At 42.5% G+C, this 26,716-nt stretch overlaps 1 protein-coding gene across 6 annotated transcripts in view; it reads right to left on the reverse strand.

Moving 5' to 3' along the window:
* grk6 (G protein-coupled receptor kinase 6) overlaps positions 1-26,716 on the reverse strand; it is a 69,198-nt gene that overhangs the window by 20,667 nt on the left and 21,815 nt on the right. Inside the window, exons 2-10 of one of the 6 annotated variants that reach the window (XM_061898801.1) lie at positions 23,666-23,761; positions 15,952-16,064; positions 9,692-9,769; positions 9,172-9,272; positions 8,992-9,084; positions 3,207-3,594; positions 2,706-3,118; positions 2,287-2,445; positions 2,072-2,191 (exon numbers count right to left, since the gene is read on the reverse strand). In XM_061898801.1, the coding sequence (XP_061754785.1) occupies positions 2,295-2,445; positions 2,706-3,118; positions 3,207-3,594; positions 8,992-9,084; positions 9,172-9,272; positions 9,692-9,769; positions 15,952-16,064; positions 23,666-23,761 (1,433 nt within the window). In that variant the 3' untranslated portion in view covers positions 2,072-2,191; positions 2,287-2,294. Of the gene's footprint in view, positions 1-557; positions 622-2,071; positions 2,195-2,286; positions 2,446-2,705; positions 3,119-3,206; positions 3,595-8,991; positions 9,085-9,171; positions 9,273-9,691; positions 9,770-15,951; positions 16,065-23,665; positions 23,762-26,716 lie in introns of those variants that run through there. The other 5 variants (XM_061898800.1, XM_061898798.1, XM_061898797.1 and 2 more) reach the window with 5 other exon arrangements.

Genomic DNA, 26,716 nt, shown 5'->3' on the forward strand with positions numbered 1-26,716 from the left:
CCTTGCTTTTACATATTTGGTTAAGCAAATACATTAACATAATGAAATTTAAAAGAAATTGTATATGGTAATGTAATAAAATACACATTTTAATAAACAAAAAATCACATTTTCATTTCTATAAATAATACTGTAAAAAGAAATAATGTGCATGTTTCCCATCACTTTAAAAATATTAATAGTAACTTTAAAATGATGCAACAACATATTGATTTTGTTAAAAAAACATCAGTATACTGTAATTATTATTAAAATTACTCATAAAAAATATTAGTCATACACAAATTAGTGAGTATAATCAAATGTATTGATAATAACCACATTTATAACTATCTATTGTATCAATAAAAATATGTAATACATATTTTTAAACATTCTGAACAATAAGGTATTTTGTTCTTATTAAAGGGCAATTTTGTGTTGATTTTCATTCCACTGTGTTTTGCAGCTTTATGCAAAAAAAAATATTACTCCAAAGTACATCTCATCATAATAATGTATACATAATTGTACACTTTTTTATTAACCCCTGCAGTTATTATCCTATAATTACTCACCTCTCCAAATCCCCCTTTTCCTAAAACTCTGTACTGTCTGAATGTGTTCTTTGTCACTGGTTCCCTGGTGGACACATAGCGAGAAAAAAAGGCAGAAGTCATTTGTTACATAGCCTGCAGCTCAGAGATACATAACCATATCTAAAACTTGCCATTTTAAGTAAAAAGCTTGTATATTTTTCTGTTACCAGCCCGCAAAAACTACTAAACACGTTCCACAGAACACTGAACACTGAGATTTCATTACATTTCAGTGAGTGAACAGCCCACTAAATTCTTGCTGGTTTTGTAATGCAGTACATTGAGGTAGCTCTCGAGGGTCATATTCAAACTACATGTCCTAACAGGCCTGTTTTACCACCTGCTACCTCATAATTACCGTCAACTAATGATGTCTCAGGTCCCGGTTTCCCGATGTTGTTATGCAACTCATCTTCAGGCTATAACCACTCCTTGTTTTGTTTTTATTTTTTGGTGAAAACATGACATCACGTAGAGCCATACATGGACTCTGCAATTTGCACAGACGTCATCATGGATTACTAATGACCAGTTAGGAAAATTAGTTTAAAAAATTAATGAATTATAGTCACTCATAACGTTCCCCAAAAGTAATTGAATTACTAACATAGTAAATCTTAATATATGTACAAAAAAATACTAGTAAGAGTAATTAATGTGTTACTTTTTTTACTTTCATATATCTGGTGTATTCAGTTGAGATGTTTCATGAGAGAAGAGTGCGTGAGTGCGTGCCTTTTAAAAGGCGGCGCCTGTTGCCAAGTGGACCCTGACATTAGCGAGGGTGCATTCATTGGCTGTTTTAGCTCAGTATTGGTAGTCCGCGGTAGTGATGTGTGATACCACTGATTTTATTTCCAATCCCGTACAGAGAATCAGAAGTATTATATATAACACCGGGTAAAATTCAGGCTGGTTTCAGCGACAGCAATCCGATACCTTGTGGAAATATACCAAATGTGTCTAATTGAACTGTACTGTATTTCAAGTGTTCGGCTCTTGGGTAATCATCTATCTATAAACCATATAAATTCACAGGGCGAAATGACGTAACTCTGCAATGAATGCGTTTTCTTATTTATAATCAACTCTGTATGTAGTGTCTCCAAATAGCCTACAATAAAAAGAAACATAAGTTTGCTGTATTATAATACTGAGTGACTCATTTCATTTGCTTGTAATTTTATTAAACAAACAAATGACAGACTGAATTACGGTACACAACACAGTGTGCTACTCTGCTTGCGCATTGCATACTTGCCTCTAAGGGAAAAAAAAGTCGCTCCCGCCAATCGCGTTACATTTAGACAACATCTGTTATGTACGTGAGGACTGGAAGGAGACAACACCACGAAAGACGTAAGGTTACCAGGTTTATTGTAACCTTTGATGATTGTGTGGGATGTGTATGCTACTCTAAGTGTTGGTTGCAGGATTAAGTGTGAAGTTAAACATGTGAATGAAGCAAGAGGATGTTGTACATGCGTGTTGAATGAAACCTGCATCTGCTCAAGGAGGAGTAGGCACAAAGAAGATCCGGTGACAGGCAGGAGGTCGAGGGCAGGCGGCAAGCAAACAAGGTCCGAGTCCAGGCGAGTGATCGAGGAAGGCAACTGCTAGGAGGACAAGGGACAAGTCAACGAGGCAAAAAGGCAAAAGACAAAAGGAGGCGAGGACAACTAGAGGGAAGCCAGAGACGTATGCTTACTACGAAAGTTAACAATGTTCCGGCGCGGATTCCAAGGAGTGGCTGGTTCTTAAGCTGTCTTCCTGATTGCTGCCAGGTGCGATGATTGCTGACAGTCGACAGCTGCGATGAAGCCTGGGCGTGAGGTGCGAGGCACTTGCAGGGGCGTGTCCTGGCATGCTGCCAGAAAGAGTGTGGGATCTTGATGTGGGAGAATCTCGGGTTCAAATTCGCGTCGTCAGAGTACCCCACTCATTAGGCGAGGCACCCGACGAGCGTCTGAGGGCCCCCGGGTTGACGCGGTAGAAGTCCTCCAGAAGAGAGGGATCGGCAAAGTAGCACGCCGGCACCCATGATCTGTCCTCCGGTCCGTATCCCTCCCAGTCGACCTAGTATACCAACCCCCTACCCTGTCGACGGATCCTGAGGATCTTCCTTACCGTCCAAACCGGGTTGCCGTCATCCACGATCCTGGTGGGGGCGGAGTAGGGGTAGGGGGAGATAGGACGCTTTCCGCCACCGGCTTTATTTGAGACACGTGGACCACAGGATGTCGCTTGACCGAGGGTGGGAGAGCCAATTTAACAGAAACCGGGTTTGTTATGGACATGATGGGAAAAGGACCAACAAAACGGGGTGATAATTTCTTGGATGGTACCTGGAGGCTGAGGTCCTTAGCGAGTAACATGACCTTTTGTCCTGACTGGTAGGAAGGAGCCGGGATGTGGTGTCTGTTGGCACTGCGACACATCCTCTCAGAAGCTTTCACAAGAGCTGTACGGGCGGCTCTCCACACCCCGTGACACCTATTGAAGTGGGCCCTGGTAGAACGTACCCCGATCTCGAGTTCCTGCTGGGGAAACAAGGGGGGTTGATAGCCCAAAGAACACTCAAAGGGGGACATACCGGTGGCGGAACTCTTCATCGCGTTGTAGGAGTACCCATGGGATGAACTTGCTCCAGGACGTGGGCTTTTGCTCTTTCGGCCTGTCCATTGCTTTGAGGATGATATCCAGAGGTGAGGCTGACTGAGGCCCAAATCCCGTTACAAAATGCCCTCCATACCTTAGAGGTAAACTGGGGGCCCCGGTCAGATACGATGTCAATAGGAATCCCATGTTGCTTGACGACGTGCAACGTGAGGGGATCCGCCGTCTCGGAGGAGGAAGGCAGCTTGCGGAGGGGTACGAAGTGGGCTGCCTTTGAAAAACAGTCGACAATGGTGAGTATGGTGTTGTTACCTCTCGAGACAGGGAAACCAGTGACGAAGTCCAAGCAGGAATCGGCAGTGGGCGTAGTAAACCAGTCGGTGGTCGGTGCGACGGATTACTGCGGGGACAAGTAGAATAGGCAGTGATAAACTCTCGTGTGTCGGCAGCCAAGGATGGCCACCAAAACCGTCTTCGGACAAAAGATAAGGTTTGTTGGAACCCAGGATGGCGGAAAATAAACTGGAGTGAGCCCAATCCAGAACCTGAGACCGCAGTTTACGGTGAACAAACAGCCTGCCTGGTGGTCCACCCCCAGGTCCTGGACAAGCCTTTAAAGCTTTCTTCTCCTGGTCCTCAATTCTCCAGGTCACCATTCCCACTATACGAGTAGGTGGCAAAATGGTCTCAGGGGTACACAGATAAGCGTTCTCTGCCATGTGTACCCTGGACAATGCGTCCGCCTTCTGGTTTTTGGATCCCGGTTTGTAAGACAAGACGTAGTTGAAGCGGGAAAAGAACTGTTGCCTCCTTGCCTGTCGATTGTTGATCCAACGAGCTGACCGGATGGCGAAAAGGTTGCTATGGTCAGTCAGAATTTGGAACTGGTGCCTTGCCCCCTCTAACCAGTGTCCCCACTACACTAATGCCTAGTGGACGGTCAGCAGTTCCCTGTTACCAGCATCATAGTTTAGTTCTGCTGGGGAAAGTCGCCTGGAGAAAAACGCACAGGGGTGAAGCAGGTAATCAACTTTAGATCTCTGAGATAGTATAGCCCCAATCCCCGAATCAGATGCATCCACCTCCACCAAAAATGGACAGTCCCAATCAGGATGAACGAGGACGGGTGCAGAGATAAAGCTGGTCTTAAGTCCTCTAAAGGCACTGTTGGACTCAGGTGACCACGAAAAGTTGATCTTGGATGAGGTGAGAGCGTTGAGAGGTGCGGCAATACGGCTGAAATTCCGAATGAATCTTCTGTAAAATCCTGCGAAGCCCAGGAATCTCCTGAGTTCTGTCTTTGAGGTGGGTTGCAGCCAGGCTACCACAGCCTTGACCTTTTCAGGGTCAGCTGTGACGTGACCTCTCTCCACAATGAAACCCAGAAAATCCACAGATGAGGCGTGAAAACGACACTTCTCCGCTTTGACAAACAGTGGGTTTTCAAGAAGACGCTGAAGAACCAACCGAACATGCTGTTGATGTTCCTGCGGGTTGAGAGAAAATATAAAGATGTCGTCCAAGTAGACCACTACAAACTGGTCCAGCATGTCACGTAGGATATCATTGACCAGAGTCGGAAACACAGCAGGAGCGTTGGTGAGAACAAAAGGCATAACTTTATACACGTAGTGGCCAAGGTGAGTATTAAAAGCTGTTTTCCATTCATCCCCCTTCTTAATCCGTACCAAGTGGTATGCGTCGCGAAAGTCGAGTTTAGTGAAGATGGTAGCGGGTGCCAGGGGTTCAAAAGATTCGTTAAGGAAGGGTAGCAGATATTTGTTCTTGACGGTCATGTTATTGAGGTGCCGGTAATCAATGCAAGGTCGCAGGGACCCGTCCTTCTTAGTAACAAAGAAAAACCCCGCAGCCACAGGGGATTTTGAAGGGGTTATGATTCCAGAAGCCAATGATTCTGTGATGTAATTCTTCATGGCGTCTTTTTTGGGGAGGGACAAGTTGCAGAGCCAACTGGAAGGCAGGGAGGCCCCGGGAAGCAGCTCGATAGCGCAGTCATATGGCCTATGCGGCGGAAGGAATTAAGCACGTTCCCTGCTGAATACTTCAACGAGATCATGGTAGCACTCAGGAAAAGTAAAGAGGTCGACCTGGTGTTTAGTGGGCTGAATAGTTATGCTGGGGGTCGAGGCTGACTTCAAGCAGTTAGCGTGACACAGGGTGCTCCAAGCCATTATTTCTCCGGGGGTCCATGAAATGTGGGGATCATGTTGCTTCAACCATGCTCTACCTAGGACCACTGGAGGGAAGGAGGCCTCCAAAACCCAGAAGCGGATGGTCTCAGAATGGTTTCCGGATAAGGTGAGAAGCACCGATTCTGTGCGGTGTCTGATAGGACCCAATGGACGTCCATCCAGGGCTTGGGCAGGAAGGTCCTTGTCCAAGGATACCAGAGGAATCTTGTTTAGTTTGGCAAACCCGTAGTCCATCAGACTATCGTCCGCCCCGGAGTCCAGAAAAACCTTAACTGCTACACTCTTGTTGTTCCAAGTTACGGATGCGGAAAACAGAATGCCCAGGTTCCCTTGTTCCTGGGGAAGGGTCGAACGGTGAGCCCGGTCTCTTGGTTGTGCCGGGCAGTTGCGGACAATGTGTCCCGCACCCCCACAGTAAAAACAGAGATGCTCCCTCAGCCTTCTCTCCCTCTACCCCGTCCCCAAACGGGTTCTTCCAACTTGCATGGGCTCGGGGGTGGGCACTACAACTGGTAATGGGGCAGGTTGTCCTCCAAATGGCTGGAGGGCGGAAGAGGAAATCGTACCTGGGGTTATCCTAGTGACACTCTCTCAGTTACTCGCTCAGCAAGTCTCTGGTCGTACTGGAGTGCCAAGTTGATGAGGACTCTACAAGAGGTTGGTCTATCCCTCAACTTACCGTCCTTGATGTCTTAAGCGAGTCCCTGACGAAAAGCACTTTGGAGCGCCTTGTCGTTCCAGCCGCTGTCTGCCGCAATGGTCCGGAACTCAAGGGTATAAGCTGCCACCGAGCGAGTTCCTTGCTGCATGCTGTGCGGACGTCCTGCGGCATCCCCCCATCCTTGGAGTGATCAAATACCGCCAAAAATTCTGACCGAAAAGCTGAGTAGTCGGTGCCAAGGCCTAGTGACTTGTCCAAAGCTGCAGTAGCCCACTTGAGAGCGTGTCTGGTATCCAGCGAAAAAATAAATGCTATTTTGGCCCAATCAGTAGTGTAGCGCGAGGGTTGGTGCAACAAAATAAACTCGCACTGCACCAAAAAAACCCTACATAGTTCGAAATTACCCTCAAAAGGGCTAGGACTAGCAATCTCGGGCTCCCGGCTAAGAGAAGCGCTAGCTGAGCTAGTAGCTGATGTAGTATGCTGTCCTGTTACCAAGTCTTGAGCAGGTCTGGGGCCTAACTGGTCCAAGTTATTATACAACTTGGTGAAGGCGTCTTTAAAATGTTCTTTGAGTGCCCCAAAACGAGTCTGATGTGTCTTAAGAACAGAGCACATTACCTCCAAGTCCGGGTTTCGTGGACTCCGAGCCTGGGGAGCGAGTTTCGACTGGGGGGTGTCGTCTGGTTCCGACATGGTTGGCCGGAACGTACTGTTATGTACGTGAGGACTGGAAGGAGACGACACCACGAAAGACGTAAGGTTACCAGGTTTATTGTAACCTTTGAATATTGTGTGGGATGTGTATGCTACTCTAAGTGTTGGTTGCAGGATTAAGTGTGAAGTTAACCATGTGAATGAAGCAAGAGGATGTTGTACATGCGCGTTGAATGAAACCTGCGTCTGGTCAAGGAGGAGTAGGCACAAGGAAGATCCGGGGACAGGCAGGAGGTTGAGGCCAGGCGGCAAGAAAACAAGGTCCGAGTCCAGGCGAGTGATCGGGGATCGAGGGAGGCAACTGCTAAGAGGACAAGGGACAAGTCAACGAGGCAAAAAGGCACAGGACAAAACGAGGCGAAGTCAACTAGAGGGAAGCCAGAGATGTGTGCTTACTACGAGAGTTAACAACGTTCCGGCGCGGATTCCAAGGAGTGACTGGTTCTTAAGATGTCTTCCTGATTACAGCCAGGTGCGATGATTACCGACAGTCGACAGCTGCGGCGAAGCATGGGCATGAGGTGGGAAGCACTTGCGGGGGCGTGTCCTGGCATGCTGCCAGACAGAGTGTGGGATCTTGCTGTGGGAGAATCTCGGGTTCGAATCCGAGTCGTCACAACATCTCATTCATTTAGTTACATAACACTGTGTTCCTGTTAATGATATACTATATTTAAAATAACTTAAGTATCATAAATATTGATATTTTGATTTGATATCGAAATTAGAGCATAAAGATCTGGTTTTACCGGTATCGATAATTCAGTATCGATCTGCACATCACAAGTCTGCGAACTGAAAGGAGATTGTTGACAGCAAAGCTGGTGGAATGTTTTTTACTGATAATGAATGAAGCGATTAAACGTGAATCAATGGATGTGTCTCTCCCTGTCCACAAATTGAGTATTGTAAGAATATTATTGTTGAGGATTGTCACTTAATTGAATGTTCATTATTCCCCCATAGTAGTAGTAGTAGTAGTAGTAGTAGCATTAGAGTGCACACGCTTGTGTACGTGCAGTGCCTGTCGCTTGTACTAGTAAAGAGCTACATCCTGAAGTGAATTTGCTGGGATTCTAAAGTTGTCTTGTCTGCATCAAAATATATATATATATATATATATATATATATAAATATATATATAAATATATATATATATATATATATACATATATATATATATATATATTTATATATTCCCGGCTGGCCTGGGAACGCCTCAGGATCCCCCGGGAAGAGCTAGACGAAGTGGCTGGTGAGAGGGAAGTCTGGGCTTCCCTGCTTAGGCTGCTACCCCCGCAACCCGACCTCGGATGGGCGGAGGATGATGGATGGATGGATGGATGGATGGATGGATATATATATATATATATATATATATATATATATATATATATATATATATATATATATATATATATATATATATATATATATATATATATATCAATAACAGTGTAATTAATTACATAAATCGTTACTAAAAAAACTAATAGCATGGTTTATAACTTTGGAGAGGGTGGGAACACCTCCAAGAGCGAACATCAAACTCAAAAAATAGGTTTAAAAATTGACTGTGGAAAAAAAATTACCCATCATTTTCACCAAAAATTATTGTTTAGACCACAAGGAAGTGTTTTAAATGTAGTTTAAAACCATCAAAGGTCCAGTTTAACATATGTTGATGTGTGAAATCACACAAAGCTCTGACAATATCCAAGTTCACTGGACTCTTTCCTGGTTTCTTTCTCACAGAAATCCTAAAAAATTGCAGGATCAAAGCTGTAACTGCAGATATGGTTTGTATTTGCCTGTACCTTTTTATATAGAATCTATGAAAGCGAGATATTGCCACAGCTGTGTGTGCTTTTTCACAGTGACTCAGCATTTAGCAATCACATCATTTGATGCGTGACGTGACGTATAAAATACTTTACGGACTGATTTATGTCTGCAGAATTGAGAGCTAGATGTTCAACTTTACACAAAGGCAGTGTTCCACCTCTGTTATGGCTCTGAAACTACCTCTAAAGGCAGGAATATAACTGGATTGATTTTGCTGATACAAAAGTTAGGATGGAAAAATTCTGGCTTTAACAGACTGTGTGAAAGGGTCTTACACAAAAGGTAAATCCCATATGTAGTGTTTTAAGTTTATATTTCTGATATAAAAGGACCTTTTAAGGAAGAGATAAAAAAATATCACCTCTCCAACCATTTCCACTGTAGGAACCTGTTGTAGTACATGCTGTCGAGGTAGTCCGCGAAGGGCGCCATGCTCAGAAAATCGTGGATCAATCTACAAGATAAGGCACCAAAAATGTGCATCATTCGGGTGCCCTAAATACAACAACAGGCCTTAACGCTGTTGAGATTGCCAACCTACTTGGTACAGTCTTTGAAGAGCTCTTTGCACGCCTCTTGATGCAGCCGCTCAGCGCATTGAGTCTTCATGGTCTCATCCACTTCCGGCAAGTGGTCCTCTCCCTGTGTTGCAAAAACAAAGCTGCTCAATTATGACAGCAAACAACTGCATACTTGGAAGTTTATATTAGGAGACATAAAAACACAGTTATAAGTGTTCCTGTTCTGCGATGAAGGGCCGACTTGTCCAGGGTGTAACCCGCCTTCCGCCCGATTGTAGCTGAGATAGGCACCAGCGCCCCCCGTTACCCCAAAGGGAATAAGCGGTAAGAAATGGATGGATGGAAGTGTTCCTTTTTGTGTGTTGAATGTTCAGGCATTGTCGACTGTGGTTGTGAGGGAAGAACCCATGATACTATGGTGCAGATTGACGCATTAATCTCACTTTTGTAATGCTGCAGTCTGGTTGCATTGGGGTCAAACAGGGGCAAAGAAGAGAAAGTAGTTTCAGAATGAAGGGGAGTTGAGTGAATTTGGAGAACCTTTGGATTGAAGAATACATCAATTAGCTCCTCGCCGCACTCCCTCCTCTTCTCATCTGGCGTCACCTCGTACTCGGCCTGCGGGTGGGACACAATATGTGAATTCAAATTCTGAACCATTTCCCTTGTGGATCATTTAAGTTTGTCTAATGCTAAGTCTAAGTAAAGGACATATCTTCTTTAGACTTGTGCATTTAGGACAAGGCTATTCAACTGGTGGCCCCCATCACCAAACCGGCCTCCGAGTTCAGCTCAAAACAAACATTTTTGCAGCAAATTCCTAAAAACACTAGAGTGCTCCTGTGGTAAAGAAAAACCCGGACCACTATATACTAAGGGTGTAACGGTACACAAAAATTTTGGTTCGGTACGTACCTCGGTTTAGAGGTCATGGTTCGGTTCATTTTCGGTACAATAAGAAATTAACAAAATATAAATGTTTTGGTTATTTATTTACCAAATTTGTAAACAATGGCTTTATCCTTTTAACATTGGGAACACTATAATAATTCTGCCCACGTTAATCCACATTAAACTGCCTCAAGTTGTTGCTTTGATTAAATAAAATGAAAAAACCTTTCTTCTACATAAAAGTTTAACATTAAAAAGTTTCCATTGAAACAGTTTAATGTCAACTCATCATGCTTAATTTATTACAGCATTTGGGAAGCCTGTAGTTGACTTTTATAATGTAAATGTTGTATTTTTATCAACATGTGATAGCAGGGACCCTGCTAATCAAAACTAGGATGCTACATTACTAATGATTCATGCAACTATAGCTGAAAAATAGTACAATTGCAATTGGAGAGACTATTCATCCCTAAACACAATGGAGTTCAATGAAATAACAGACAGACAGGGCTTTGCTGCCCCTAAAACACGCACACGCACGCACACACACACACAGAAAAATGAGCTAACGTTACGCTAAAAGCTAATTAGCCTTCATCTCAAGCCTATACTGTGAGCGAGCAGAGCTGCAGTTTAAGTTTCTAGAAGGTCAACGGGCTCATAGTGATGTCTGTAATAGTTGTGACTGGGAAGTGTTTATTATAATTTGGGTAGAGTCCGCTCCTCCCCTGCTAGACGAATATCTGCTCGACGCTAAAGCATTGACTACATCGTTCTGAAGTCTGAATACGCACTGCTGATTGGCTGTTACATCGCTCTGAATACGGACTGCTGATTGGCTTTGTATGTAACCAATCAGATGGTTTTGTGGGCGGGACAATGAGGCAGAGACAGAGGCAGAAAGCAGAGCAGCTTGTGAAGACTTCTGCTTCCGAACTTGTTCGGTACGCCCGCGTGCCGAACCGAAACCCCCGTACCGAAACGGTTCGATACAAATACACGTACCGTTACACCCCTATTACTGTATATACACATTGACAAATCCTTGCATCGACATTTCACCTTTAAGCACACAACACTGGGACCAATCCTGTGATTTGCATAAGCCCTTTCTTTTTAGCCAGTTACGTTTATTTTTCGTAATGTGATTTATATAACTTAGGTGTTGCTGTAGCGAGTTTACTTCAGATGCAGTCAGTAGTCATTCGTTTAACTTGTTTACTCATACTAGTGCTATTTCTCTAGGTGCCATTTTAAGTCCTCTCTTTTTCATCATTTAGGGCAGGGGTCGGCAACCTAAAATTTTGAAAGAGCCATATTGGTCCAAAAATACTAAAACAAATCTGTCTGGAGCCGCAAAAAATTAAAAGCCATATTACATACAGATAGTGTGTCATGAGATATAAATTGAATTAAGAGGACTTAAAGAAAACTAAATGACCTCAAATATAGCTACAATTGAGGCATAATGATGCAATATAAATAAATGGGTTGTACTTGTATAGCACTTTTCTACCTTCAAGGTACTCAAAGCGCTTTGACACTACTTCCACATTTACCCATTCACACACACATTCACACACTGATGGAGGGAGCTGCCATGCAAGGCGCCAACCAGCACCCATCAGGAGCAAGGGTGAAGTGTCTTGCTCAGGACACAACGGACGTGACGTAGTTGGTACTAGGTGGGATTTGAACCAGGGACCCTCGGGCTGCGCACGGCCACTCTCTCACTGCGCCACGCCTTCCCAATATGTACATATAGATAGCCTAAATAGCATGTCAGAATCGATTACTTTGCTGTGACCAAATATGTCTGATTAGCACTCAACACAAGACAATAACATCAACAAAACTCACCTTTGTGCATTCATGCACAACGTTAAAAGTTTGGTGGACAAAATGATACAGAAAAAGAAGTGGCATGAAACACTGCTAGAAAGTCGGAGAAAGTTATAAATGTAAACAAACTACAGTGAGTTCAAGGACCGCCAAAATTAGTAAGACAAAACGACACTCGCCAAATAATCGAATCAGTGAAGCATGTTTAAAGTAAATAGTGTGCTTTGTAACAATTAGGGAGGTTTGTGTCATGTTTGTCCTCCTACAGAAACCATATTAAAGCAAAAAATATATATTTTTATATTTTTTCCCCTCATCTTTTTCCATTTTTCATAAATTTTTTAAAAAGCTCCAGAGAGCCACTAGGGCGGCGCTTAAGAGCCGCATGTGGCTCCAGAGCCGCGGGTTGCTGACCCCGAGAAACCCTATTAAAACAAAAATATATTTTTTCCCCATCTTTTTCTATTTTCATATATTTTTGAAAAGCTCCAGGGAGCCACTAAGGAGGCACTAAAGGAGCTGTCACGCCAAAGTTCTTCCCCCCTACAAAAACCTTCCCCCGGAAGAAACTACTTGAAGGACCCCAATGAGGGTGGAAGGACTTTAAAGCAGCCCACACAGCTGCCTGTTTTAAAAGCATTATAATTGGCTGATTGTCATAGGTGTAAAATAACGTTGAGGAAAAAATATTAGCATTTCAGCATGCTAACCTTTCAAGCTATTTTTTTTTCGCTAATTTTGCAGCTGTAACCCTTAACGGTGAGGAAAAAATATTAGCATTCCAGCATGCTAACCTTTCAAGCTATTTTTGCTTTGCTAATTTTGCAGCTGCAACCCTTAAGAGTCACATAACTTGGACCCCCTCATTGGGGTCCTTCGGGCATTGGAGGGGCTGTCACACCAAATTTCTTCCGGGGGGAAGGTTTTTGTCGGGGGGAAGAAATTTGGCGTTACAGAGCCGCAGGTTGCAGACCCCTGATTTAGGCTATTTAACTGGTGGCCCGTGAGTTCAGTTCCAAAAACTTGTGAGAGGCTCACCTTTTTGCAGCTTATTCCTAAAAACACTTCACTCAGTGCTGTCACAGAGATTATTTTTTTTGCAGAGTGCTCCTGTAACTCTGACAATTATAAATACATCAAAATCAAATGTCTAAAGCATAGGATGTTGGTTCTCAAGAATATACAAAATAAGACTAACAGTGAAGGAAGAAGTCCGGCCCACGGGTCCTTAGCTTTCTAGAAATGCGGCCCCTAAAATAATTTAGTTGAATATTTCTGTTTTAAGAGGTCACACTCGACAGAGCTAAAATCTTTTAATTCAAGCCGTTTTCCAGAGGGATAGACAATGGAAAAAGAAAGTGGGTATAAAAAAAAGTTGTGTAATCTCGACAGCTCTACTGGCTTAACATTTTAGCCAGCAGGTAGCAGTATGCAAAAATATGCCATTCAACGTAGAAAACAGGCCAGGCTCTTGCTTGATTAATGAACCAATTGCATCCGCTCGTGAGCCGTGCCCTCCATTTCCCTCGCAGCGGCCGTAAAAGCCAAGTCTGTTTGTAAATGTCCAAAGTGCTTTCTCTCGCAGCTAGTGCCTCAAAACAAACGCTAAGTGACGACGGAGAAGGTTCAATTCTCCATCTTGCTCTCTTGCTCTCGTTTTCTCAGAGGAGCTCCCTGAGAGACACAGGAAGCGGTCACGGGGTCGAAGAGTTTTTAATGCGAGCTAAGAGCTGTAAAACCGGCCAGTCAGACTGGAGCCTTATGTCGGATGGACGCTGCCGGCACTCATCGCATCATGTATATCACTTTCATAGATATAAATCAATATATTGACTTTGGTCAATTTTACAATTCTGTTCCTATTTTTCAGCATATGTTAAATGACTACTACACTTTGTTTTCAGTATGAGCCACTTTTTGTGTAATTCGGTGTCTACCCCGGTCTCGGTTATCGTGCAGCCAAACACTACATGTAACAAATTCACTACAATAAAGCAGCACGGTTTGACAGGGGTTAGTGCATGTGCCTCACATTATGAAGGTCCTGGGTTCGATCCTGGGCTCGGGACCATTCAGTGTGGAGTTTGCATATTCTCCCCATGACTGCACTTCCAAAGACATGCACCTGGGGATAGGTTGATTGGCAACACTAAATTGGCCTTAGTGTGTGAACGTGAGTGTGAATGTTGTCTGTCTATCTGTGTTGGCCCTGCGATGAGATGGCGACTTGTCCAGGTTGTACTCTGCCTTCCGCCCGAATGCAGCTCATGACCCCAAAAGGGACACCCGGTAGAAAATGGATTGATGGAAAGGTAAAATCGATTTTACATGTTCAATAAGCCATTTGGTTCATCATTTAGATGTATCTCACATCATTTTCTGGAAGTAAAACCATAATTATTCTCTATAAAATGTGTTTTGTGTTAATATTTATGAGTGTCTGCAACGGACTAATTGGATTTGCACGATTTATTGTGGTAGTTTTCATTTGATTTCTTTTTTACCTTTAGGGAACACATTACAAACTGTACAACGATGTTGGTCACAACATTGGGTACACCTGCAAATTCTAATGAGATTCAATTCAACATAGTTCTAAGTTCTATGTTTATTATTATCTGTGTTTAAAGTGGTGTCGAACTGGGTTGCATCATTTTACAGGAGTGTTACTGATCATTTTGTTGCTTTATTTGGCTGCATCAGAAGTCCACGATATTCCATACAGTGTGATACAGTCACTGTAAACTACAACGCACGGTCAAGCTAATTTTTAAAGTGCAGGTGTAGCTAACGAATTGTATGCTGTAAATTTTCTAGTGTCGGGATGGATTACTTACGCACAAAAAATCTTAAAAACGGTCACCCGCACAGATACCGCTACAGTATTAAGCAAAGGAAAACAGCATGGCCACTGGTGGGAGTATATAAACAAAACAAAAAAGTAAGGTTTTGTTTTTTTGAAGCACATCAAACATAATGGTTAATAGAGCTGGGAAAAATTTTCGATTTTCTGATGCATAAAAATCTCAACGTGGACAGAATTAATCTGAGAAATTGACCGATTTGTTTTTTTAGGACTGATACCGATTATAAGTAGTCAAGGAGGCCGGTAACCGATATTTAGAGCTGATATTAATTTGCAGTAAAAGTTATTTAAACATAAAATAGTATATGTCAGTAAACAGTTGGACAAGGCTTTAATTTGTTTTTTTTAACTTTATTTTTGAGGAAACATCGGACCAGGCGAACCGCATAAATGTTGTAGTTTATTTACCATCCAAATACATCAGGGGATTTCACAAACACATTTTTTACATGTGTCTAATGCTGCGGGTCAGAGGAATATCAACATTTGCATTTCAAAGTATGGGACATCTTCTGGGAAAGATGGTAACACTATGGGACTTCACAACATTACAACAACTCGCCATTAACTCAGTTTTATAGAAGTTTATGGATTAAATCCATTGTAAGGTTGCCTCGTGAGGAAACAATTCTGGGCTCCATCACATAGCTTATAGTTGAGACATTTTCCAAGCTTGTTGAGCTCATTTCTTTCTGGTTGTTACACTAAGTATGAGAATTTGTGAGCTGCTGTCTGCTCCTCTTCTTTACTTATGTAATAAGTATCTTATTAATAAGGATATTTACACAAACTTTGGATTTTTAGCAGAGATATCCTTTCTGTCGTCTTTATGTCCATCCATCACTGTCGCATTGTTGTTTTACTGAATTGCGGAACATGACACTCGCCGCGCTCCTTTAATGAGCTCATGCTCCAACGGTTGCGGGCGGAGGCTTGCCAAGCGACTCTGTAGTATATTGCACAGTAAAGTATATATTCCGTACAATTGACCACTAAATGGTAACACCCGAATACGTTTTTCAACTTGTTTAAGTCGGGGTCCACGTTAATCAATTCATGGTAAAATCCCGCATCTTGTGGTTAAACTATGGCTTCCTATCACCTGATCCACTTCTGCAGTAGACTTACACTTGAATCTTTGCTTCCTAAAGGCCAACTGCTAACAAAGAGTGAGTTTGGAACTTTTCCCCAACTTTACCACAGCGTCCAGAAACTTGACGCAGCGCCTCAGCTCAGGTCGAGTCTCGCAAAACACCCGGAAGAGTAGGCGCCCAATGGGTTGGCGCTCGCATAGGCTGCTGTAGTCTTTCTCTGGGGGAGGACATAAAGCAAAAACAATCAGTCAAAGCCTCGTACAGTGAGTAATGGGTGTAAATATTTTCAACAATGGGCAAACCAGTGGTAATGTTCAAGAACAGGAAAGCCAAACAATGTGTCAAAAGAATTGCTGCTCATGATCTAAAGACCGGGCTTCACGGTGGCAGAGGGGTTAGTGCGTCTGCCTCACAATACAAAGGTCCTGCAGTCCTGGGTTCAAATCCAGGCTCAGGATCTTTCTGTGTGGAGTTTGCATGTTCTCCCCGTGAATGCGTGGGTTCCCTCCGGGTACTCCGGCTTCCTCCCACTTCCAAAGACATGCACCTGGGGATAGGTTGATTGGCAACACTAAATTGGCCCTAGTGTGTGAATGTGAGTGTGAATGTTGTTTGTCCATCTGTGTTGGCCCTGCGATGAGGTGGCGACTTGTCCAGGGTGTACCCCGCCTTCCGCCCGATTGTAGCTGAGATAGGCGCCAGCGCCCCCCGCGACCCCACAAGGGAATAAGCGGTAGAAAATGGATGGATGGATCTAAAGACCACAATGCCTCCAGTGGCTGGAATCTGATTTTTTGGACTTGTATCGTAAATTGTTGGTAAAGGAAAAGTGGAAAAACTAATGATCCAAATCGTACCACATAACATATGGATAAAATGTCATCTAATTATCCATCCATCCATTTTCTAACGCTTATTCCTTTTGGAGTGGCAGGGGGGCTCTGGTGCCTATCTCAGCTACAATCGGGCGGAAGGCGATGTACACCCTGGACAAGTGGCCACCTCATCGCAGAGCCAACACAGATAGACAGACAACATTCATATCTAATTATAGGATTGCAAAATGCATTTTGTGCAGTCGTGTATAAATTAAATTTTGGTGCCCCAAATGGGTTGTGCTCGGAATGCTTTAGAATGCAATACAGATATCTTTACGTTTTTTATCATCATAGCATTAGACCAGGGGTGTCAAACTCATTTTAGCTCAGGGGCCGCATGGAGGAAAATCTGTGCACGCACAGGCCGGACTATTAAAATCATGGCATTAAAACTAAAAAAAATAAAGACAAATTCAGATGGTTTTCTTTGTCTTACTTTGGCCAAAAATAGAACAAACACATTCTGAAAATATTACAATAAAAAAAAAGAAAAAAATACCGGCGGCGGTAAAGTTTAGATCCAAGAAGGAAAGAAGAAAGTGAATAAATGTTTATAACTGAATACATTTACATATGCATACATTTTTTTTTGTATAATTTTTTTCATGAATAAGTAACATTTATTACAACCTTTGTCCAAAACACAATATAGAATATAATGTGAGATATGACAGTATAATGCATACATTTATCATTTGTTTTGAAAACGGTTACAAAAAAGTGGCACCTTAAAAATTTACTGTGGGACCCCATTTGTATGGCTTGATGGGGTCCCTGGTACCCCATTTTGAAAATTCCAGCAGTAGGCGGCTGTGGCCTGCTTACTAACTTGTTTTAAAATATCATCCCGGGGGCCTTTGATAACTTGTGCGCGGGCCAGATCCGGCCCGTGGGCCTTGACTTTGACATACCTGCATTATACAAATGGTCAATGACTTATGGGCGATGAATTATCCCTGAAAATATGTATTGCTTGTGGCGACCCTGTTGTTCAACCCATCATGCTCAAATTTAACAGGCATGCACTTGTCACTGCCCTCAAGGTGTGTACTAAATTTTGTGATGATTTGGCCAAACATTGAAAAGTTACAATAGGTGTGTGTGAGGAGTCAATTCAACTTATGGTGTTGAATGTGTCCTGTGATGAGGCTGCAACTTGTCCAGGGTGTACCCCGCCTACCGCCCGCAGCTGAGATAGGCTCCAGCGACCCCCTGTAGCCCCAGAAGGGACCAGCAGTAGAAAATGGGTGGATGGATGGATGGATGGTGTCAAATGTGTTCATAACCATCATGTTGTGTATTTGTCAGAAAAATAATAGCACAGGCAACACAATTGAGTTGCCTGTTTTGACCAGTTTTTTGTGTGCAGCCGTTCCGGACTAAAAGTCAGATACAATCGATACAATACAGTCAGATAACGTGACAGTTAATTTGCATGGTCTTTGTTTGAATTCCAAAGCCATTATCCCCCTCCGGACCTGCTGGTCTTTTTCACAATGGCCCCCTCATGATGAACTTAGTACCCTGTCTCTTGGAAGGTTCCATCATGTTGTGGATCAATGGCTCAATAAGAGGTGTGATGTACACAACGTGTAAAGAACCTGCTGTGCATCACCAAACAGAAAGAGGTGGGCTGTGGCATTGTTATACCACGGGATACAATTCGTGATATTCAATTATTCACACCTCGAGAGTTAAATCTACAACCGATGTGTGATTTAATACAGTATACTTGAAACAGAGGTGATGTGACAAAAGGAAAGAAGCTAACAAACAAGGAAGTTGACTGTTTCCTGAATGTCTTTCTCAAGACACCCCTCCATGTCGTAATAACAACCATACACAAAGTGCTTAAAGCACTTAGTGATACATGTCAAATCCTCTCGCTTTGCATCCTTTCATTGTTCGACTCCCCTTCTGCATCAGCGTTTCACATCAGGTGTGGCTTCGACGATAACAACTTCCTTCCTGTCTCGGTTTGTTTTTTAGCGTGAAAGGAGCCATTTGACTAATTCAAATAGAAAGGCGTTTTGCATTGACAACGACCAAGAGAGAACCTGCTCAAAGCCCACTTGAGGCCGCAGACAGAAGACTAACGTTTTCACTTCAGTAAATGGCAGCGATGATGCCCTTCCACCACACTTCTGCATCTTGAGCACGGCCATCAGCTAAGCCTTCATTAATGAGGTCAATAAGAAGTCAACAACGCAGCCTCGAATCAGAAAATAGTTGATTCATTAACTCATGAATAAAGTCCCGAGCACGCGCCTCGGGCCCGTAAGCGGAGGAAATCTGTGGTTAGGTGCAGTGGGAGGAAGCTGACTAACTGCCAGGTTTTGAACGTTATAGTTCTTTCATAACAGAGGTGACAAAGCGTCTTGTCACAATGTACATTTGCACCAATGTGACGAAATGTTTTAAAGATCCCATATTGTGCAAAAATTACTTTTTAATGATGTGTCCCAACAAAAAAACGTTAAAAAAATTGATCATCTCCCTGACTTGCTTGCTGCACGTTTGAGAGAAGAGGCACTCAAACGATGGCTTTTAAAGTTCCGGCATTCCATGACGTTATGAAGAGAAAACCTCATTCCCCCTGGACATGATACCGCCTCTGACCTGCCCCTTGTAGATGTCTCCATCCGGTCTACTGTATACTTTATGCCCCATGGAGGATAGTTGTTTTTTTTTAAACTCACATCTTAGAACAAAGTCTTAAACTATCAGTCCGTGAGCTACAAACATTTGATCATTTAGTTTTTCTCCAGTGAATAGTCTAACCTAGCAGGATTTTGCTGTTAAAAATTGCAATGTTAGCACACTAGCTCACATAAGCTATGCTAGCGTTGCTAACATTTTTGTTCTTTTGTCCCAGTCCTTAGTTTGACTTTGTGGAGTCAATTTATATGAATCATGAGCTCACCAGTTACCTAATAACCTGCACAACCTAATGAGATCCAATACAAAGATAAGTAACTACACGATTAAGGACAGGCTTTGTCTGGCCCTAAACAAGATTTTGTAATTATATTTATTTAATAATATTAACAGACTCCTTAAAGGCTTCCACCCCACCCTTAACCTACTCTAACATCACTGCCTCGCATCCACACACACTGTGTTTTTACATGCACTAAAACAAAAATATTGACTGAATTTTGTTGAAACTAAGTTCTTAAAACACCGAAATAAAAATATCTATAATCAGGTTTTCGCTTTTTAATCATGGTATTAACATATTTAGATTATGGGACATTGTCTCTTTCATGTATACACTCTCATCGATCAATCATCGTATCGGGCGTTCTACACACTTGCCAGTATTCCCAACTCGATAAGCCGGAAGCACAGTAGATGGCGCACTCAATGATCAGAAACCCTACAAGACCTTTACTTCTACACGTTCAGGTCTTTGTTTCATTAATAATGTTTTTCATCAAGCGTTATTAGGCTTATTTTGGGGGGCTGAATGCTGCCTAAAATATTAATAAATCCCCCAAAATTATTTGATGGTGTTTTGTTTTTCTTATAAAGTTCAGAATAGTGCCAACAAATGTAATGTAAAGTAGTCAGAATATATATTTTAATAATTATACAAACTGTTATTATTTGCTAAAATAATATTATAAACATGACAAGTTCATAGCGTAAAGTAACTTACACTTAATGGATGATAATAATCATAATAATACATAATTATCATACTATTATGATGATGATTAATATTAATGCATCTACTGTGGTGTTAGTCTTCACCTTTCTTTTAAAACTAGTGACGTCCCTCTCTCAACTTTGATGTAGTGTCCTTGAACACACCACAATTATGTTCTTGGAGATAAAAAAGTTAAACTTAAAAATAACTTTGTCAGATGCTGCCACAAATAGATATTTTACAATTCTTCTATCACCTCATCCCGGTTCCCAAATGTTGGAGCTGTGTGTAAATGTACAAATGTGAACTTTGAAGACGTTATGACGTCTGTTTAGCGGTCCATGCTGGGATTTCCGCTACCAGAAAGCAATGAACCATGTTTGTTTGTTGTATAGGCTGTGACACATTCCTAAATTTGATTCCATCCATCCATCCATCCATTTTCTACCGCTTATTCCCTTTCGGGGTCGCGGGGGGCGCTGGCGCCTATCTCAGCTACAATCGGGCGGAAGGCGGGGTACACCCTGGACAAGTCGCCACCTCATCGCAGGGCCTAAATTTGATTCATACAACCTTATTATTGAACTTTGACAGCAAGTTTGATTTTATTTTCACTTTTATGACATTGAATTTTTTAACTCAGTTTAAATTCAAGAAAAAAATCTTCACATTTTTACAAAAGCATCATCCATCCATCCATTTTCTACCGCTTATTCCCTTTTTGGGGTCGCGGGGGGCGCTGGCGCCTATCTCAGCTACAATCGGGCATCATGTGGTCCTCAAAGTTGCCCTAAACAACCCGAGAGTGTTTATGCTAAGAACCGGTCTTGCTTATGGACTACAATGTATCTCATTGTTGAGCATCTACAATTTCTTCTTCCTACACATTGGCTACTATATTTAGTCCACACAACCGAATAAGATCCTGTACAAGAGATGCATCAAAGTACAATGTGTTAGTCAGAAATAATGGTGTAAATGGTGTGGGACGCTGACCTATGCATGCTGCTATACTATTAATCCATTACTTGGACTGTCGCCGTGGTATTAATGTACACGCTCACACGCACACAGTACACACACAGGCCGCTTTGTTTGGACGAGGGCCATTAAAGACACAGTAGAGCCGGTGACTTCCACGGATAAAACTGGAAATGACACGAAGTGCAGGGCAGTAAGAGACTACGGGATGGATGGATTTACTGTGAGACACTAATTACATTAAAATATTACCCCAGAGAAGATAATAGGGCAGTATGGAAAGTGTTTACATTGAGTCAGTTCATTAAGAGAAAGAGTACAAAACAGCTTTTCTATAACATGCAATTGTTTTATTTCTTTTTTTCAATTAGTAGCACTTTGATGTGCATTTGACGTGCCAGGAGCCAGGCCCGGAGGTGGGGCACAATGGCGAGCACCTGGGGGCCGGGCCTGTCCCCATGTGACCCGGCCGGGCTCAGCCCTAAGAGGCAACATGGGTAACTCCAATGGGCTCACCACCCATAGCAGGGGCCATAGAGGTCGGGTGCAGCGTGAGCTGGGTGGCAGCCAAAGGCAAGGCACTTGGCAGTCCGATCCTCGGCTACATAAGCTAGCTCTTGGGACGTAAAACGTCACCTCACTGGGGGGGGAGGAGCCTGAGCTAGTGCGCGAGTTAGAGAAGTTCCGGCTGGATATAGTCGGACTCACCTCGACGCACAGCAAAGGCTCTGGAACCACTTCTCTCGAGAGGGACTGGACTCTCTTCCACTCTGGCGTTGCCGGCAGTGAGAGGCGACGAGCTGGGGTAGCAATTCTTGTTTCCCCCCAGCTCAAAGCCTGCGTGTTGGAGTTCAACCCGGTAGACGAGAGGGTAGCTTCCCTCCGCCTTCAAGTGGGGGGACGGGTCCTGACTGTTGTTTGTGCTTACGCACCAAACAGCAGTTCAGAGTACCCAGCCTTTTTGGATACATTCGAGGGAGTACCAAGTTCCGGTTTGGTGGCCGCGGGATTAGGTCTCTGCTTTTTGCAGATGATGTGGTCCTGATGGCTTTATCTGGCCGAGATCTTCAGCTCTCAATGGATCGGTTCGCAGCCAAGTGTGAAGCGACCGCAATGAGAACCAGCACCTCCAAGTCCGAGTCCATGGTTCTCGCCCGGAAAAGGGTGGAGCGCCATCTCCGGGTTGGGGAGGAGACCCTGCCCCAAGTGGAGGAGTTTAAGTGCCTCGGAGTCTTGTTCACGAGTGGGGGAAGAGTGGATCGTGAGATCGACAGGCGGATCGGTGCGGCGTCTTCAGTAATGCGGACGCTGTATCGGTCCGTTGTGGTGAAGAAGGAGCTGAGCCGGAAGGCAAAGCTCTCAATTTACCGGTCGATCTACGTTCCCATCCTCACCTATGGTCATGAGCTTTGGGTCATGACCGAAAGGATAAGATCACGGGTACAAGCGGCCGAAATGAGTTTCCTCCGCCGTGTGGCGGGGCTCTCCCTTAGAGATAGGGTGAGAAGCTCTGTCATCCGGGAGGAACTCAAAGTAAATCCGCTGCTCCTCCACATCGAGAGGAGCCAGATGAGGTGGTTCGGGCATCTGGTCAGGATGCCACCCGAACGCCTCCCGAGGGAGGTGTTTAGGGCACGTCCAACCGGTAGGAGGCCACGGGGAAGACCCAGGACATGTTGGGAAAATTAATAAATTAAATGTTAAATATTGATAATCTAATAATATAACCTAGAGAATATCCATCCATCCTTTTTCTACTGCTTATTCCCTTTGGGGTCGCGGGGGGCGCTCGTGCCTGTCTCAGCTACAATCGGGCGGAAAGCGGCGTACACCCTGGACAAGTCGCCACTTTATCGCAGACTAGAGAATATGTAAAATGTATTTATTTCGTATTTAATAGAATTAAGACTTTTTAAAAATATTTTTACCTTTTATGTGCTGTCATATTTTATTACCAGATGCACTATGTGTCTTTCATTACAAACGTTATTTTTGTAAGTTTTTAAAGTGTGTAAATCATATCATTGTAAATTATTATGATATTTACTGTATGTACTGTATTATATTTACTTTGTTAAAACTGTCATACTATATTTTCCCATATAGTGCATGCATCTAGTTTATTAATAAAAATATTTGTATGTACAACACATACTGCGTATGCTGCTGTGAAAAAATGACATTTACTCAGCAAGAGCGCATAAAAAATGTATTTTATAATAACTTATTTTGCGATTCGTCTGTCAAAGTATGGCAATTATTATTATTATTATTTGATTATGGTACTGTAAAATGTTGCTGGCTTACCTGTGGATTGTCGCAGCTCTTCACACAAACTAATGTGGGGAAACTGCAGCATTTGCTTCCATTTTTTACTCTTGCCTTTCCTATTTCCACCGCCTCCTGTAAAGAACAACAAAACAGAGTATTAGCCGCCGCGCTGTGTTGTTTATCTAATGTAATGTAGTAAAAGATCATGGCTACAATCAGACTTTTGGACACATCTTGTTCATCTGCAACAGCATGAATAAAACGGCGCCATCTTGTAATTTGCACAATTGGTCATGATGTACAACTGAGCTTTTTGGTGTGTGTCACATAAGAAATGCGCAACATTATGTTAACATGTTTGAGTTAAAGTACCAATGTGGTGTGGCGAAATTATTCTCTGCATTTGACCCACATTAAGGTTGACTTTGATTATTTTCTTGCAGCAATAGACACTTTATGTTTTTTTGTTGTTTTTTTAAACAGAGCAGAAGTGCTCACTGGTGTTAAAAATCATATACACGTCATCAGATTTCTCACAATACTAATCAACAGACGAGTGACCAAGTCAGCTGTGGAATGTGCATATGAGATGTGATAAGCAGAATTTGATGCCATCTACGGATGGGGAACAAAGCGCTACACAGATAGTCCCTTTATAAATTGTTTAAAAATGTATTTTAAAAATGCAGACGCCAAAACTTTCTGTGGCTGTCCAAATGTAATTAAAGGCCTACTGAAATGAGATTTTCTTATTCAAACGGGAATAGCAGGTCCATTCTATGTGTCATACTTGATCATTTCGCAATATTGCCCTATTTTTGCTGAAAGGATTTAGTAGAGAACATCGACGATAAAGTTCACAACTTTTGATAGAAAAGCCCTCCCTTTACCGGAAGTATGTGCGAGTGACTTCACGAGTTGCAGGGCTCCACACATATTCACATTGTTTTTAATGGGAGCCACCAGCAGTAAGAGCAATTCGGACCGAGAAAGCGACAATTTCCCCATTAATTTGAGCGAGGATGAAAGATTTGTGAATTAAGATATTTATAGTGAAGGACTAGGAAAAAAAAAAAAAGCGACGGCTCCGGGCGGCGGCAGTGTGAGCATTTCAGATGTAATTAGACACATTTACTAGGTAGGGTCATTCTGGAAGACCCCTTATCTGCTTATTGTTTTATAGTGTTTTAGTGAGATTTTAAAGATTATAAAGTCATACTTCAAGGTCGGATGGCTGCGGTGAACACGAAGTGTCTCAGAGAGAAGCCGAGGAGCCAAGCTCACAGCTGTCTTTTAAACAGCTGCTGCAGGACGACGAATAATCCAATGATTTCTCCGGTAAGATACATATATCACAATTTCCCCATCCAAAAACAAGCTGGTTGACATAGAGAAAACATGTTCGCTTGACCGCTCTGTGTTAAAGGTTCACAACAAACAAAGAAACATTGGCCTTGTCTCGGTGCTAAAGACAGCTGCAATACAGTGCTTTCCACCAACAGCATTGTTCTTTATAGTCTCCATTATTAAATGAACAAATTGCAAAAGATTCAGCAACACAGATGTCCAAAATACTGTGTAATTATGCGGTTAAAGCAGACGACTTTTAGCCGCGAGTGGTGCAGCTGCTAATATTTCCTGACAGTCTGTGACGTCACGCGACGTTTTCAACAAGAAACTCGCGGGAAATTTAAAATTGCAATTTAGTAAACTAAAAAAGGCCGTATTGGCATGTGTTGCAATGTTAATATTTCATCATTGATATATAAACTATCAGACTGCGTGGTCGGTAGTAGTGGGTTTCAGTAGGCCTTTAATTTAATGGAATCAATGAATAAAGTACATCTGGACTTCTAAAGGCATAAAGGGGAAGTCAAACATTGCGATGGTACAGTGTAACATGTTAAGAGTATAGTAGATGTCTGGAGAAAAAGTCAAATGTGCTTTTTGTATATTTGCTGTTGCTATGTCTGCTGTGCCTGAGGGGTATGGTCGAGTAGTATGTGTGTGTGAGGGGCTCAAGGGGGCACAGGGCTTTCAACAAGATGTTTTGTTTGCCACCAAATAATGAAATCTGCCATACAATCATGATCGATAACAGGCAGAAACGACTCAGGCGATGTAGATCCAGATGCACAACGTGGGTATAAATACATTACATATGCCCTCCAGGCCGCTAGATGAACTTTTGAGCTTTAAGTCTTGAAAGAAGGTCGACTCAGTTGACACGTAGCAAGTGTGTTTGTTTTTTTTGCAAATTGCCGCACTATGCGATTGCTTTTGTCGATTTTTTGAATAACTGAAAGTGATTTACAACAACCTAAAGGCAAAACAAGATGATAAAGATTACGCACAGACAACACCATTCTTTGTTTTTATCATTTGCTGAACAAATATTACAGACTTTCTAGACCCAACTTCAAAGTTTTACTTTGAGGCTTCCACAATTTAAAAAAAAACACCTATTAAAAGACGGCAGACACTCTCTGCACTTGACTGAATGAACAGTATCATAATGAAATGCAGTATAAAGGTTCCAGTTAATATCTGTACATTTTCTAGTTTCTAATATTGTACTTTTTCATTTAATTTTACTATGTTCTGTCCTTGTCTGTATGTATACAGTAGATTCCCACCTATTCCCAGATCCCACGTATTTGCAGATTTCATTTTTATACTTTAATTGTAAATAATTACTTACTCTTCATTGTAACTTAAATAGAAAGTATTTTTATGGAGCTCTCTGCAGTGAAAATAACTGTGTTGCAGATATAATTCCAGCAGAAGGTGCTGTAAAGTGATGACTAAATGACACTGCAATGACAGTATGGCACACTCACTACATGTATCGACACTGAACTTATACTGTGTTGGTGTTTCATAATAGTCATCCGCCATCTTCTAGATTAAAAAGGTCACTCCATTTGACTTGCAAATTAATAATAATAAAAGCTATCTGCCCACGGTCTACAATTTCAAAAAACACTTTAATACAACATTAAAGCAAAAGGGAATACAGACATGATACACATGATAATAGCACTACATTCAAAGTATTAGGACATCTCAACTTTAATAACATGCAAT

Source organism: Nerophis ophidion, linkage group LG04 (assembly GCF_033978795.1).
Source record: "Nerophis ophidion isolate RoL-2023_Sa linkage group LG04, RoL_Noph_v1.0, whole genome shotgun sequence".
NCBI classification, from domain to species: domain Eukaryota; kingdom Metazoa; phylum Chordata; class Actinopteri; order Syngnathiformes; family Syngnathidae; genus Nerophis; species Nerophis ophidion.